The 13,826-nt window shown below is 33.7% G+C and overlaps 1 protein-coding gene across 2 annotated transcripts in view; it reads left to right on the top strand.

The window, feature by feature from the left end:
• The window catches only part of MMP16 (matrix metallopeptidase 16), a 274,315-nt gene extending 269,156 nt beyond the window's left edge, over positions 1-5,159 (top strand). For both annotated transcript variants that reach the window (XM_032421584.1, XM_032421585.1), the window contains exon 10: positions 4,458-5,159. In XM_032421584.1, coding sequence (XP_032277475.1) covers positions 4,458-4,792 — 335 coding nt within the window. In that variant the 3' untranslated portion in view covers positions 4,793-5,159. The remainder of the gene's footprint in view (positions 1-4,457) is intronic.
• The last annotated feature ends 8,667 nt before the right edge of the window (positions 5,160-13,826 follow it).

Here is a 13,826-nt window from a genome sequence, read left to right as displayed (position 1 = left end):
CCCTCTAGTGCAAACTGTTTGAAGGCAGTCACATACTAAACATTCAATAAATATTAGTTGTATAAATAATTTTATCCCTCCCATTATTCTAAAAATTCCCTCCCTGGAGGCGATCTCTCATCTGTCTCAAACCCTTGTTCTGTACAATAGCAATATCAAAGAATCTGGAAGGCTTTGGTCTATCAACAGCAAATTCTCCACTTTTTATTATCTACAAATTTCATGCTTGTAGCTTTTTACCTTAAATTCATACTTTACACAATTTCTTCCCTTAGGTTTGTGTATGAAAGATAACAAGTTCAAATTACTAAGTAAATGCATTTATATTTATATTTTGACTCAGAGTAATCCCCTGTAACTCTATACACATGAAATTTGATAGTCATAAAGTTGGAGATGATTGAACACTGAATGTTTTCTCTGGTCTATCCTTCCATTGATACAGGAATTTCTTCCTTGGAATCTTCTCCTAGTGATAATCTTAAACAAACAAATGGAAGTCCACAAATTCAGCAACTCAGCTATAGAATTTTGAAGGGTATTTTTCATATTAAAGTGGAATGTGCCTCCATATACACCTACTGCTATTAATTCTGCCATCTTTACAAATGAAATATGAATTCTTGTGCTATTTATTGAATGCCTATCATATATCAGATATACTACATAAAGTCATTATCTAATTTAATTGTCCAACATAAGTACCTTTTTATGTCATTTATTATTATATATAAATGAGGAAGTTGGCATCAGTTTAAGTAACTTATTCATAATCATAAAAAAGGTAAGATTATATATTTGAGGTTTGAAACTAGAACAATCTAGCCCTACTGAATGTGCTGTAATGCACTATCTCCAAAGAGGAAAAGTTAACACCTTTCTCTACAGTATATCATTAAAGTAACTGATTATCTGTCATGTCTGGTTAAATTTTTCATCTTGTCATACTACACAAATCCAGGCTTTCTCAGAATGTAGCTTCCTGAGCCATCATCCTCCTGCTTTTCACCTGTAAAACCATCTTAATTTAAGTATTTTTCATTTTTCTCTTTACTTTTAGTCCTTGAAAATACAACAATCTAAATGAGATCTGACTCATGCAGAATATAGTGGAATGATTTCTTCTTAGCACTCATTATTTGACCATGTTTTAAGCAACAGTGAGTTTTTAACATATACTAAAGTTGTAGTAAAGAACTGCTTCATTCCCTCTCCTTCAAATTGTCTCTATGTTAATTGCTATCAAGCCGTACCACCTAGGTATTCTATATTCCCTCCTTAGAAAATGCAATCTTAAGGCAAATACAAGACTCTACTTTTCAAACTGTTGCCTTTCATCTTGCTGATTGCTGTTAAAATAGTTTTGACTATTTTAGCCTATTAAATTAGTTTTGACTCTTGATTCTGTTGATTTGCTGTAGTCCCTACTCCCCACTCTCATTCTCTGTTAAAATGTACAAGTGTGATTTAAACACATATTTCCACAAGAGTCAGTTTATTCATTCACATTTATTAAATACTAATTAACTTCTTACTAATAAACATATAAAAGTGAAAGACAGAGAACACACAGACATTGTCATCCAGGGACATCTAGTAAGTTAGAACAAGACAATTATGACAATTACATTTTAGGACTAAACAATAGAAAAGTTACCAGTAAAATCTGGTCAAATTTGGGAGAAAAAAAGTGATCACATAATACATTACAGCCCCCCTGAATTCCTTCTCAGGATTTCTCAAAAAGTAATAATTTGGGTAAGAATTCATCTGAAGTTGCTATTCTTTTTTTTTTTTTTTTTTTTTTTTAGGATCTTTTTTTTATTTTTTTATTTTTTAAGATTTTATTTATTTATTTGAGAGAGAGAGAGAGAGAGAGCACATGAGAGGGGGAGGGTCAGAGGGAGAAGCAGACTCCCTGCTGAGCAGGGAGCCCGATGCGGGACTCGATCCCAGGACTCTAGGATCATGACCCGAGCCGAAGGCAGTCGCCCAACCAACTGAGCCACCCAGGCGCCCCTGAAGTTGCTATTCTTAATAAGCATAACATCTACAAGAGTATATCATCAAAGCTATTTTTAAAAAGGAAAAAAAAATGAGTACATAAACATTTCTTCCACCAATGGCTATTTCATATTTCTCATTACTGAATGAGATGAATATTGTGGGATTAAGGTTTGACAGATTTCTATTGCAGGCCACTTATTTTCAAATACTTTTATTATTTAACTTCTACTGACTAGACTTGTTATCTCTAACAAGTATATTCAGTAAACTACAATTCTACTCCTGTATATGGAGTGTGCTACTATAAAATTTGGCCTGCATAAATATGAAAATGGAAACTTCTGAACTTTTGTATGGTACCAAGTAGGTTCACAGTAATTAGCTTTAACTAAAAATTAAAGATGAGGACCCTTCCAGCTGTTGGTTTCCAGTTTATAAATATAAGAAGTATGTTCACCTGTTTTGAAGGTCTGTTTAATTCTAAATCAATGCCATTATTCAACAGTGATTGTCTAATGTACTATTATTTGGCAAGTCCTCAACATTTCTTCATCCAAGCTTGTTGAGTAATTACATTGGATTTCATTAGTGTGATCAAATACCAGCTCCCTGCTGAAATATTTGAATCTACATCACCTGTTTTCACTTGGCATGTTACTCTGATTGCAAAACTGCCCTTCGAAACGAAAAGCAACAGCAGATTTTTATGGCATTGAACAGAATGATTTCCAAAATGAAGTGACCTGAAGTGATGGTCTAGCCTAGATGAAATTTTTTGAAAGGTGTCAGTTTTTTGTTGTATGGGTTTTACCTATCACAACCTGTGGTGTTTAATCAGGAAGCGTTTGTTAAAGGACACGGTTTTTAGAAAAATCATTAAGTGTTCAGGTCTAGAACTAGATCAAGATTTAAATTCTGCTTTCACCAGGACTTAGACATATTATCTTATCTCTAAGCCTCAGTATCTTTGCCTGAAAAGTATAGGTAAATAATTCTACTTGACAGAGTGGTTATGAGGATTAAAATATGTCTTTACTGAGCTTTAAACACAATACTTCTTCCATAATAAGGTTTAATAATACAGGATAAAGAAAACCCTCATTAATGATTACTAACCCTAAAGTAGGCATACTATTCAAAATAGCTCCCAAAATATAGTTTTTAAGTAATGATAACATTAAAATATTTCCTCTTGGTTTCTTGAAGTTTGTCTCAAAGGAGGAATTAAGTCCAATGAGTGCAGTCACAAAGAAACTTGACATGAAGAAGCTCTGGATGAAAAGAAAAACTTTTTTTTCTCCCAACAAAAACAACAATTTAGGGAATAGTCCTAAGAAAAACACACATATTTGTAGTTTGTCACAAGCTTTCAAAGTCTATTATCTGCATCCATAATTTTGGAACATAAGTCATATGTATTGCTAGTTACATGAACCTTCCACATACTACATCCTCCCCCATGAAATATGTTAGTTGGAACTATTAAAGTTAGAATTATAGATTTATTTATAGTCTATTAATCCTTTATTATATAAGTAAATAAGAATGTTAAGTGAAAAGGGCAAAAGGAGTAGGGACAAAATGGGTATGATCTAGAGTCAGAAATAAGGTTAGTGCAGAAAATACCCTAAATACCTATTTACTTATTAAGATTCCTAGCAGACAAAGAAAACATCTCTATAGTTTCATGACTTATGAATTGTTATGATTTCTTGTCCAAATGACAAAAGCAAACCTAGTGTTTAAGTACAACTGCTCCCAATACTAAGATGATTAGAAATTTCCCCTGAGGTGTTTCCTGGAGTGGCCCCTCATAATGCATTGTACAATGTCTTCAACAGCAGTCTGCGGGGACCTAGTGCTTCAACTCATAAGGCTGTTTCAGCATATTTCAGTATAGGTTGGTATTATCACCCTGATGGGTAAATCTGAAACTGCAACCTTACAAGTAAGAAATAGGGTAAAGCTCTCTTTCCAGACTAGGAGTAGATGTGTTCAGCATGAACTTTCAGCTGTCCTCTATAGATATTTTGACTCTTGGTGAAGCTTTCCATAGATAAGCATTAGAGGGCACAACTCCAGATTTATTTCAACAGAGAGCTAAGCTGAAGATAATGTTTTCTTCCTACCAAAATGGAAGGGCCTTAAAATACATCTTTTAGGGGGACTTGGGTGGCTCAGTTGGTTAAGCGACTGCCTTCGGCTCAGGTCGTGATCCCAGGGTCCTGGGATCAAGCCCCATGTCGGGCTCCCTGCTCAGCAGAGAGCCTGCTTCTCCCTCTCCCTCTGCCTGCCGCTCTGCCTACTTGTGCTCTCTCTGTCAAATAAATAAAATCTTTAAAAAAAAAATACATCTTTTAAAAAGTAGCCTAATGTAAGTTAATAAGAATTTCTATACATATACACTTTAAAAATAAGTGGTACCTATGTGTGTGTGTTTCCCCCTCTAGGCTTTACGTATTTCTACAAAGGAAAGGAGTACTGGAAATTCAACAACCAGATACTCAAAGTAGAACCTGGATATCCCAGATCCATCCTCAAGGATTTTATGGGCTGTGATGGACCAACAGACAGAGATAAAGAAGGACACAGCCCACCAGACGATGTAGACATTGTCATCAAACTGGACAACACAGCCAGCACTGTGAAAGCCATAGCTATTGTCATTCCCTGCATCTTGGCCTTATGCCTCCTTGTATTGGTTTACACTGTGTTCCAGTTCAAGAGGAAAGGAACACCCCGCCACATACTGTACTGTAAACGCTCTATGCAAGAGTGGGTGTGATGTAGGGTTTTTTTTCTTTCTTTCTTTTCCAGGAGTTTGTGGTAACTTGAGATTCAAGACAAGAGCTGTTATGCTGTTTCCTAGCTAGGAGCAGGCTTGTGGCAGCCTGATTCAGGGCTGACCTTTCAAACCCAGAGGGTTGCTGGTCCTGCACATGAGTGGAAATACACTCATGGGGAAGCTTCCATGATGCACAGTATCTGCCGTTCTTCAGTCCTTTGTCTTTCTTTGTCATTCAGTTCTAGGCCTTTCCTCTGCACGCTCAATGCCCAGTAAATTTTCAGGATTAACTAAAGAAGAGGAAAAAAAGAAGAAAAGATTCTTCTTAAAGGTTTCTAATATTATTTTCCTTCTGAAGTCTGAGCCCATATCTGGGGGAAAAAAGCAAAATGGAAAAACCCATGAATTTTTTGCTTTAAAGCAAAGAAAAAAAGTTTAAACAAAAAACCCACAATTGAACTTTCAGGAAAGTGTGAAGACCCAAAACAGCTTTGTCTCCAAAGAAGATAGCTCTCTGACTGCTATGGATAGTCTCCTACACTTCATTTTTGTCAGGTGGGAGATCTGGAATACACATGCAGGACTTTAGACTGTTGGGACAGCCATTTTCCAACAAACAAGGGGCCAAAATATCTGCAATATAGTAACAGCCTTAATAATACATCCATTTTTCGTTTTAAACAGCTGTTCTCAGCTATGTCCTCAATGTTTCATCACATTTATATTCATAGCTATATTCAAACAGGACCTTTTGATTGTTTTGAAGTGTTTCTAATCCCCTTCCTGCCACCTGACCCCTACATCATTGTGATAATCTCCCCAAGTTGTATTAGGCCATTGCCCCAGGCCTTTCATGGGTCTGTCAGGAATATTCATTAAGAGCAAGAAGCAGTATGTCTCCAAAGTGGTTTAAAGTGACAGTTATTTTACAAGGATATGTGACACTAGTAATACATTGGTGTACCCTTTGAGAACTATCAGACCAGCTTTCAGAGTCTTAGGATTGTCAGTCTTGCTATCTGGTAAATTATAGAACTGGGCAATGGTAAAAACAGGCACAGGTTCAAGAAGTTCAGGTTTTTAAAACAGATATCCTATAACCCCATGTAATTTTTAAGCGATTTGCGGTACTACATAAATGCGTTTATAGTAAACAGAAATGTTACTTGCCAAAAATTTTTCTGGCAAATAAAAAGGTATTTTATTAAGAAAATGTAAGAGTGAAATTTTATTTGAAGAACTGATTATAATAGCCTAAGTCTTTTTTTCCTTAGACATATTGAATTTGTTTTAAAATCCATTGCATGAAAATTCAATTTGCCTTGGTACATGCAGTTAGCATTGCCATTTTAAAAATGACTTAAAATGATGACTCTGAGATTGCATGAATATCCTCCAGTACATTACTTATTGCATGTCAACCATAGTTCTCAAAGGGTTAGTGTGGCTTCTGGCATTTAGCCATCCATTTGATCACTGACAGAGCCAAGAGACCACCAAAGCATTTCATTGTTGAGTGTAATTTGTCCTAACAGCAGTATTGTCATTTTCATGTGACCTGCAGAGCAGGTTTGTATCAATATTTTTTTCCTAGAGAAAAGTCAGCAACTGACAGACCTCTTTATTGATTTTTAGGAGCTGCTTCTTGCAGTGAAAGGCTTTACAGCCACTGGGCTGTGAACTTATTAGAGATGGTCAGACGGAATGCACCCCATGAGTCAGACATTGGCTTTGTGTGAAAGCCAGCTTTTGAGGGGATTAGCTTTTGAAACAATGAACAGCTTGCCTTGAACTTGATTATTGATCTGTTGACTGTCATTAACAACAACTTAAACATTGTCTTCTGTGAAAATTTTCCTTGAAGAGTCCTGTTCTATGTCTTTGCCCTTTGACCTTTAACTTGCAAACTGGCACAAACTGAAGGAAATCTGGTATTGCTTCTCCTTTGGAGTGTTAATTGTACTCTAAAACCCTAGTAAGCATGAGCTGTTTCCTTAGAGTAGAGAGAGAGAAAGAGTGTTGATGGTGGATCTGCAGATGGACACTTTGCTATTTACATGCACACTCGAAAAATGCCCTATAGGTAGAAGTGACTTTTAATTTTCCTTTAATATAATTTCAAGTCTAAATTCATCATTTTAAGTACAAATATAAAACTATAGGGGAAAAAAAACCTCAAAATACTTGAATGGCCAGTGTGGCTTTTATACAAAGCAGGAATTTTATACTAGTAAAAATTTCTTACTCATTTGCTAATAATACACATTTCCAGATGATTTTTAATGAGTGTAGGTACACATTCTTATTTGGAAATGGATAGTTTGGCTGCCTTGAATTTATATTTATACTCAACATAGCATGAAAATTAGAATGTCTTTTGGTTAAACAACATGTTTATGAATTGGTTTGGGAAAATATTTTGTAATCATGGGTGGCATGCTGCAAAGCCTTTGCAGATTGTTATTTCTTACAACCTGAACATACATAATGTAAGGATAAGAAAAAAGAAGTTAAAAAAGAGGAATGTCTTTACAGCAAAACATTATGCAATGCAAACTGTATTTTGACAAGATATCAGAGATTATGTATGTGAGGGCCAAGAAAGAAAGCACGGGGAGAGGACCAAAATCAGTCCCATAGCTTTACTTCAGTGCTTCCATTCTAGATGATGCTGATATTATAAAGAGTTAGCCACTTCTACTGAACATGGAGGACTATATACATAAGCTCACTTATACAGTGTTTGCTTATGGGAGGGTTTAATCCTTTTAGGACCTTGATGTCAAGAGAAAAGATGAATGGAAATTGTATTTTGCTAAACATAGAAATGAGGAACTATGTCATTTGGGGACATGGGTAAATCATTGAGGAATTCCATCAACCTGCATTAAACACTGATTTTATTTTTTTTCTAAAATGAGAAAGAAACTGAAGAAGCAATCTTTTGCCTCTTTACTCATTTGTCACAATATCCTGATCCATCATAAGACTATAAGTATATAAGGGCTAGAAAATAATCATAGCATTAAGAAAGGAAAGACCCTATCATTATGCTTGAATTTTGAAAATGTCATGGATAAGTGTTGGGTCATATTTACTTCAATATGAAATGAGATTTATGTGATAAGAAAAGGCATATACAGCTTCTCTCTTTACTAGAATAGTTAAATTTTCAGGCTGTGAGACTACAAGAGATAAGAAAATATTAAGTTCCATATAATCACAAACATCAAGATTCTATTTGTTTATTGTATACAGGGCACTTTGTGAGTATGGTTGCTGACTCCTCTTCCACTGGGGTTTGGGGAAAAAAAGCCTCAATCCTATTGGAATAATGAAAGGGAGAGTGACCAATTGGTCTAGCAAATAAGAATAGTGATTCAAAAACAACGTGGAATAAATTTCCATGGGTCAACAACATAGTGTACCAAGTTCAGTATCAATAGAAACTTACAATCTATCAAATATTTTTCATCACACATCATTAATAGCATGGAAAGTTCAGACCTAGGGTTTCTCAAATTGAAAAACACATTCATGATCACAAAACGTAATTCTCCTTCTGTTTCATTTTTAATACTTTAATATAAACACAAATGTAAACAAGGTAATGTTCCTTACATAAATTAACTCTATAGTCTATAATTTTAGCCAAATATTATTGTTCTGTATATTATTAACTGGACTGAAATGAAGTATTAAACAGTCTGTATTCCCTGTAAAGCAGTAAATCTACATCAGACCATAGAGGAGGTTGTGAATTTAACTATTGACCCCTTTTAGAACAAAGTGTCTGCTGACATGGCAATCAGAACAGGTGAATACAGAAACTCTTTACAACTGCAGAGATACCATAGATAAATTAGAGAACATTATATGATACTAGCAAAGACAACTTCTGTTATAAATCAGAGGGCAAGGCTTTTCTGAATCAGATGTAATAAATTACTAAGTAATAATTTACAGAAAATAATTACTAAGTAATAAAGGATAGAGACTGATTTACTGAAATAAGCAAATGTTACTTTTACTAGTCAGATTGGTGGTAATCTTTTTCTGTTGACACAATTTGTTTCATATACGATATACTTATTTTTATTCCCTTTCTGTGGGTGATTAAAAAAACACAATGTGGTGGATGACAACACTGCCCAACTTCACTGGTAGTTCCAATATGTGGATGATGTGTATATACTGGATCCTAGGTATAGTAATATAATACTTCCAAGTTCTGCATATTATGCTGATATCTCTAGTATCAAATACACGCCCACATTTTGTGAATCTTACATAGAGTAACAGATGTGTCCATATTGACTAAATTCAATGTGCTATCTGAAGAGAAATGGATGTTATAATCAAGTAGACTGAGCTAACACAAGAGTCATGAAAAGATCTTTTTTTTTTTTTTTTAAGTTTTGGAGTTATTTCCAGAAACTAATAAAGGCGGTGATTTACTGATAGTATTGAGTCTGTGAGATTGTAACATATACTGAAACAACCTCGTGGATGGCGGTGAAATCTTTTTCAGCAAACATAGCAAAGAGTTCATTTAATTTTTGATGCTCTCAAGAGCACATTCCAAAACATCACAGATGTCAAAGAGAACATGCCATCTAAACCAAAAATGTTAAATCAGATAAGCTATTTATAAATAGCTGTAAATATAATCTCAGCCAATATATGATATCACAAAAGGTTTCAAGTCAATAGTATTAGAGGATTTAATCATTCCATTGCATCTCATGCACCTTCATGATATTAATTTATTTTGACTGCAGGTTATGTAACTGGGAAAGGATATGTATCTTTGTTTTAGGTTCCTTGTTGCTGAAAAGGGAACCAAAGCTACATCAGAAATATTTTATCAGTTATATTTTAAAAATTAGAATTTTATATGATAAAGAAAACAGCAACCAGGTGGAGCACCACACCATAAATATGAAAATTAAATACTATATATATTAAATATAATGGAAATGGAGGAAAAAAAAAATGAGTGTTTTGTAAAATATAAAAACATACTACAGCACTCCTTAATACAACTGGAAATTCTACTTTAGCAAGTATAAAAATAGAGAAAAATGCAACTTCAGGCTCTTCATGTTAGTAATGGGTATGTGATATATCAAGGTATATAATTAGCCAGTGGTTTTTAGATGTTACCCTGCATAAACATATCTGATACTAATGCACTGCCTTATAGGCTAAAAATGTCAAAAGTTAGGTGTTCAGTAACCTCAATTGGAAAGATATATGTTAGAATCTCCTGAGAAAAGCCATTTCTCTAGGATAGAAATTTACCTCAGTAATCACATAACATAAACACTTGGCATAGTAGCAAAGAAATTGCCTTAGTGTTCTAATCTCACCTAATTGTAACCTTTGTCTTTCTGTCCTACTCAAATCATTTTTTGTTTCCACTGGTATCATTTTGAAATGATTCAGAGATATTTCAGGTCAGATGAATAACATCAATTTCAAATATCTCAACATTTTATACGTATTTCTACTTTGAAATTTAAACCAATAGTATATAAAGCCTAAGAATGAACACTGATCCAAACACTGACAAATTCACAGAAATTGAGTGAAAAACATATATTATAAAACTTGTCAATATTCTGGTAGAATACTGAAGTAGCAGCCTTCGATTTTTAAACACAATTGTGAGCTTATAATTGGACAGAAACATGCATCTTTTTTTAGAACAATGCTAATTCTTTATATGAAGTAAGGGTATAAGATCATGAGTACTGTAAAATAGTACGTAACTAAAGCTCTTAAAGGAAAATAAAGGCATACCCAGTTAACTCATGGTTAGTGCCTAAGTATAAAAAACATATGAAAGATATTTATGAAGATTTCTAAAGATTATATGCCTTTCCAATTTAAAGAGCAGTGCGTCTTAAAAATCTGTCTTATACTAACATTGGACTGGGGTTAATATTCAAGTTTGCACTCAATGTGGCCTTACATTCAAGGGCACACTGGGCATTGTAAGACAAATACATCATAAATTAGAATGTTGTGCTGATTCACATAACTTTGCCATGTGCTCTGCTATAGAGCTGAATTTATATGCCCTTAAGAAGGGAGAAGAAAATCAATTAAATATAGATATGAAAATATGATAATTGTATCATGTTAGGCCACTTAGCTTCAGAGTAAGATGTCATTAACCCTTATTTCACATAGAAAAACCGGAAGGAGAGAATGGTGAACATGAATAAAATGATTAACTTTTCGACTTACGAAGATGTTTCTTGAGTATTTTATCTACTTGTTTTTCTCCATGAAAAAAAAAAATCACACAAAATACAGACATATCTGTAGCATTTGGTCTGTAGCTAGATTTGATCCCAGGCATAACACTTTTTGACACAGGCCTTTTTATAAATGCCTCATATACGATGAAGCTTTGGTGAGATGTGACTGCATGGTAGGTTGCTTTTTTTCTAGGATAGGATATGGTGCTGCTTGTTCTTGCCACATTTTATATGAATATATGTTTCTATGTTGGCCTGTCTTGCTAAGATATGGATGAATAAAGCCTGGTGTGAGCTGTCTATTTGCAAAGTCACTAGAATGCATGTTTCATTTGTTCTTTCGTAATGCCATTTTGAACTTTTTCCCTCTCTATATATTGATAACCCAGTTGTGAAGGTAAAACATAGTTTCCTTGAATGACTGATTCAATCCTTAAATCAATGGCGTAATTTTTGCTACCACTGAAACACCACCACAGAGGCCACATTATTGCCTGTCTTCTCACAGCTCTTTAGTAGGTCCTACTGCCTGGGTAAAATTAGGGTTGTTTTTGGTTTTGGTTTTTTGTTACTTCTTTTCTATCCGAAGTGGAATACGTTATTCTTTTCTATGTTCATAAATACAAAATTTCACAATCTTAGTTACTTTGTTACTTTCAAACAAACCTGATTTCTTAACAAGGATGATTGGGTATCTGGTTTTTCTGCTCCTCCAATCCTGAAATTATTTGTTTGCTTTCTGTGTGTCACCCCAGAATACAGATGGTTGGGAGGGATATATTATTTTGTATTGTCTTATGTAGTCTGTGCCCGTATTTGCATTCCTTTCCATTTCCACCTTGCCCCCTTTTTTTTACAGATTTGATTTTCCCTTCTGTTTATGAAAACCAGAATTGAGCAGCACCATATATCAGACATGGGCCCAGAAAATATATTTTTGTTCCTCAGTAATTTCCTTCACAAGTTTCATGCAAAGACAGTTTCCAATCAATTTCACACACCTTCCAATCTCTTACATTGGATTCTAACTTTTTTAGAGTTATTCCCCTGAAAAAAGTGAAATGCTGAGTATGAAGGCTGTTGTCTGTTGATAAGCCAGCTAAGGAACTTTGCTTTTGGAGAATGTATCTTAAATAATTATACAGGAAAGTAAATACCATAATATAGTGTTCTGTTTAAGGTACATCATATGTACATGAATGCCTAAAACCTCAATTCTGTATCTGTTTCCCTTTATGTGTAAATTACATAAATTATATATTATAAAGAGAGAGAATGAAAGAATAAGGGGTATTATAGTGGCAGCTTTTTGCTGCATTGGTTTTGACTGCATCAGCATTTTTATTGTGGACCTCTATTTTCAGGGGTTTTAGAGACTCACCCATAAAAATTTGCTTCAGGCTTAAAAGTCTTGAAAGATTTTTTTTTAGGTATATAATTTTAAATAAATATATTTTGTTTTTATATTATAGGAAGGAAATAAATGGAGTTTACTAGTTCAAATTTGTGCTACTATAACTTTTAATAAACCTAATTTTTAGCAAAAAATTAGTCCATAGTCTATTGATGATTTTTTAAAAGAATCAATTATTGATATTGAGAAAATTGCCTGCTTCATCAGTGTAGTAATCTATCTTCAGGATGTTTTAAAATCTGTATACCTATATAAACATTATCTTGATTCCAGTAGTGGATCAATATGATAATGAACACAATTATGCCATCCATATGAGCTATCTGGTAATATAGATTTGGAAATATATATATAGTGTGTGTATGTGTATATGTGTGTGTATATATGGTGTGTGTGTGTGTTTGTATGCATGTGTGTGTATATATATACATACACATACATATTTAACAGATTAAGGGGAAAAAGCTCCCATAAATTTAGTTTGTCAAATAACTACCATATGCTATATTAAAAAAATAATTGCACATACATTTGTCTTTCAGAGCCAGAATGAGATGCAAGCAATTGCAAAGGAAAGTTGTCTCTTGGGTAAACAGTAGACATTTTATAGCTCCTTATGAAAATTACTTTTCCTTTCTATATTGTGGTTATGGGAAATTAAAAGAATGTAATGCATAAAATAAATGCAGACTTTATTTAAATAACATTAAAACATGAAGCAGAGAGAAACAGTAAGAAATTAAATATTTAGGCTATTATCTCTTGGTTGTCTGACAATACTTGCCTTTATTTTAATTCCCCATGATATTTTCAGTAATGGAGAGGATATTAAAATCTAACTTTAAACTTCTGGATTGTTCACATTACATTCAACACTACTTCATTAAGTTTCTGATAATATGTAGTCTTCTATATGCAAGGAAAGAAATAAATAACTCATTTATTTGCTGAATGAGCTTTAAGGTTTGCAAGTTGTTAGTGGTTTTTTTGCCCACACAGGATTCTATACATTTATTAACATCTTAAATCTGGCATATATATATATTTTTTTTCAGATAGCTTCTACTGACAAACACAAAGCTTGTTTGTGTGCAAATATAAGGCAAATAAATGGTGCTAAAGTGTATTATGACTGTCAGATATAATCAGGCAAAATTTTGTGGTGCTTAATTTTTTCATTGATTTTATTGATCAATGCATCGAACAGTGTTTATTATTCACAAGTTGTCTTTTATTAGTAAATCAAGGCCTCATAGCACATTGTTAAATAAAATGGTTGATTAGTCTATGTAACAGCTCACCAAGCTACTATCTCTTCAACTCCTTATAATGTTGCGTCATTAAAGGTCAA

This window comes from Phoca vitulina, unplaced genomic scaffold (genome assembly GCF_004348235.1).
Source record: "Phoca vitulina isolate PV1807 unplaced genomic scaffold, GSC_HSeal_1.0 scaffold25, whole genome shotgun sequence".
In the NCBI taxonomy this organism is placed as follows: Eukaryota; Metazoa; Chordata; class Mammalia; order Carnivora; family Phocidae; genus Phoca; species Phoca vitulina.
The sequence above is the reverse complement of the archived record's forward strand: the minus strand, read 5'-3'. Positions and strand labels throughout refer to the sequence as shown.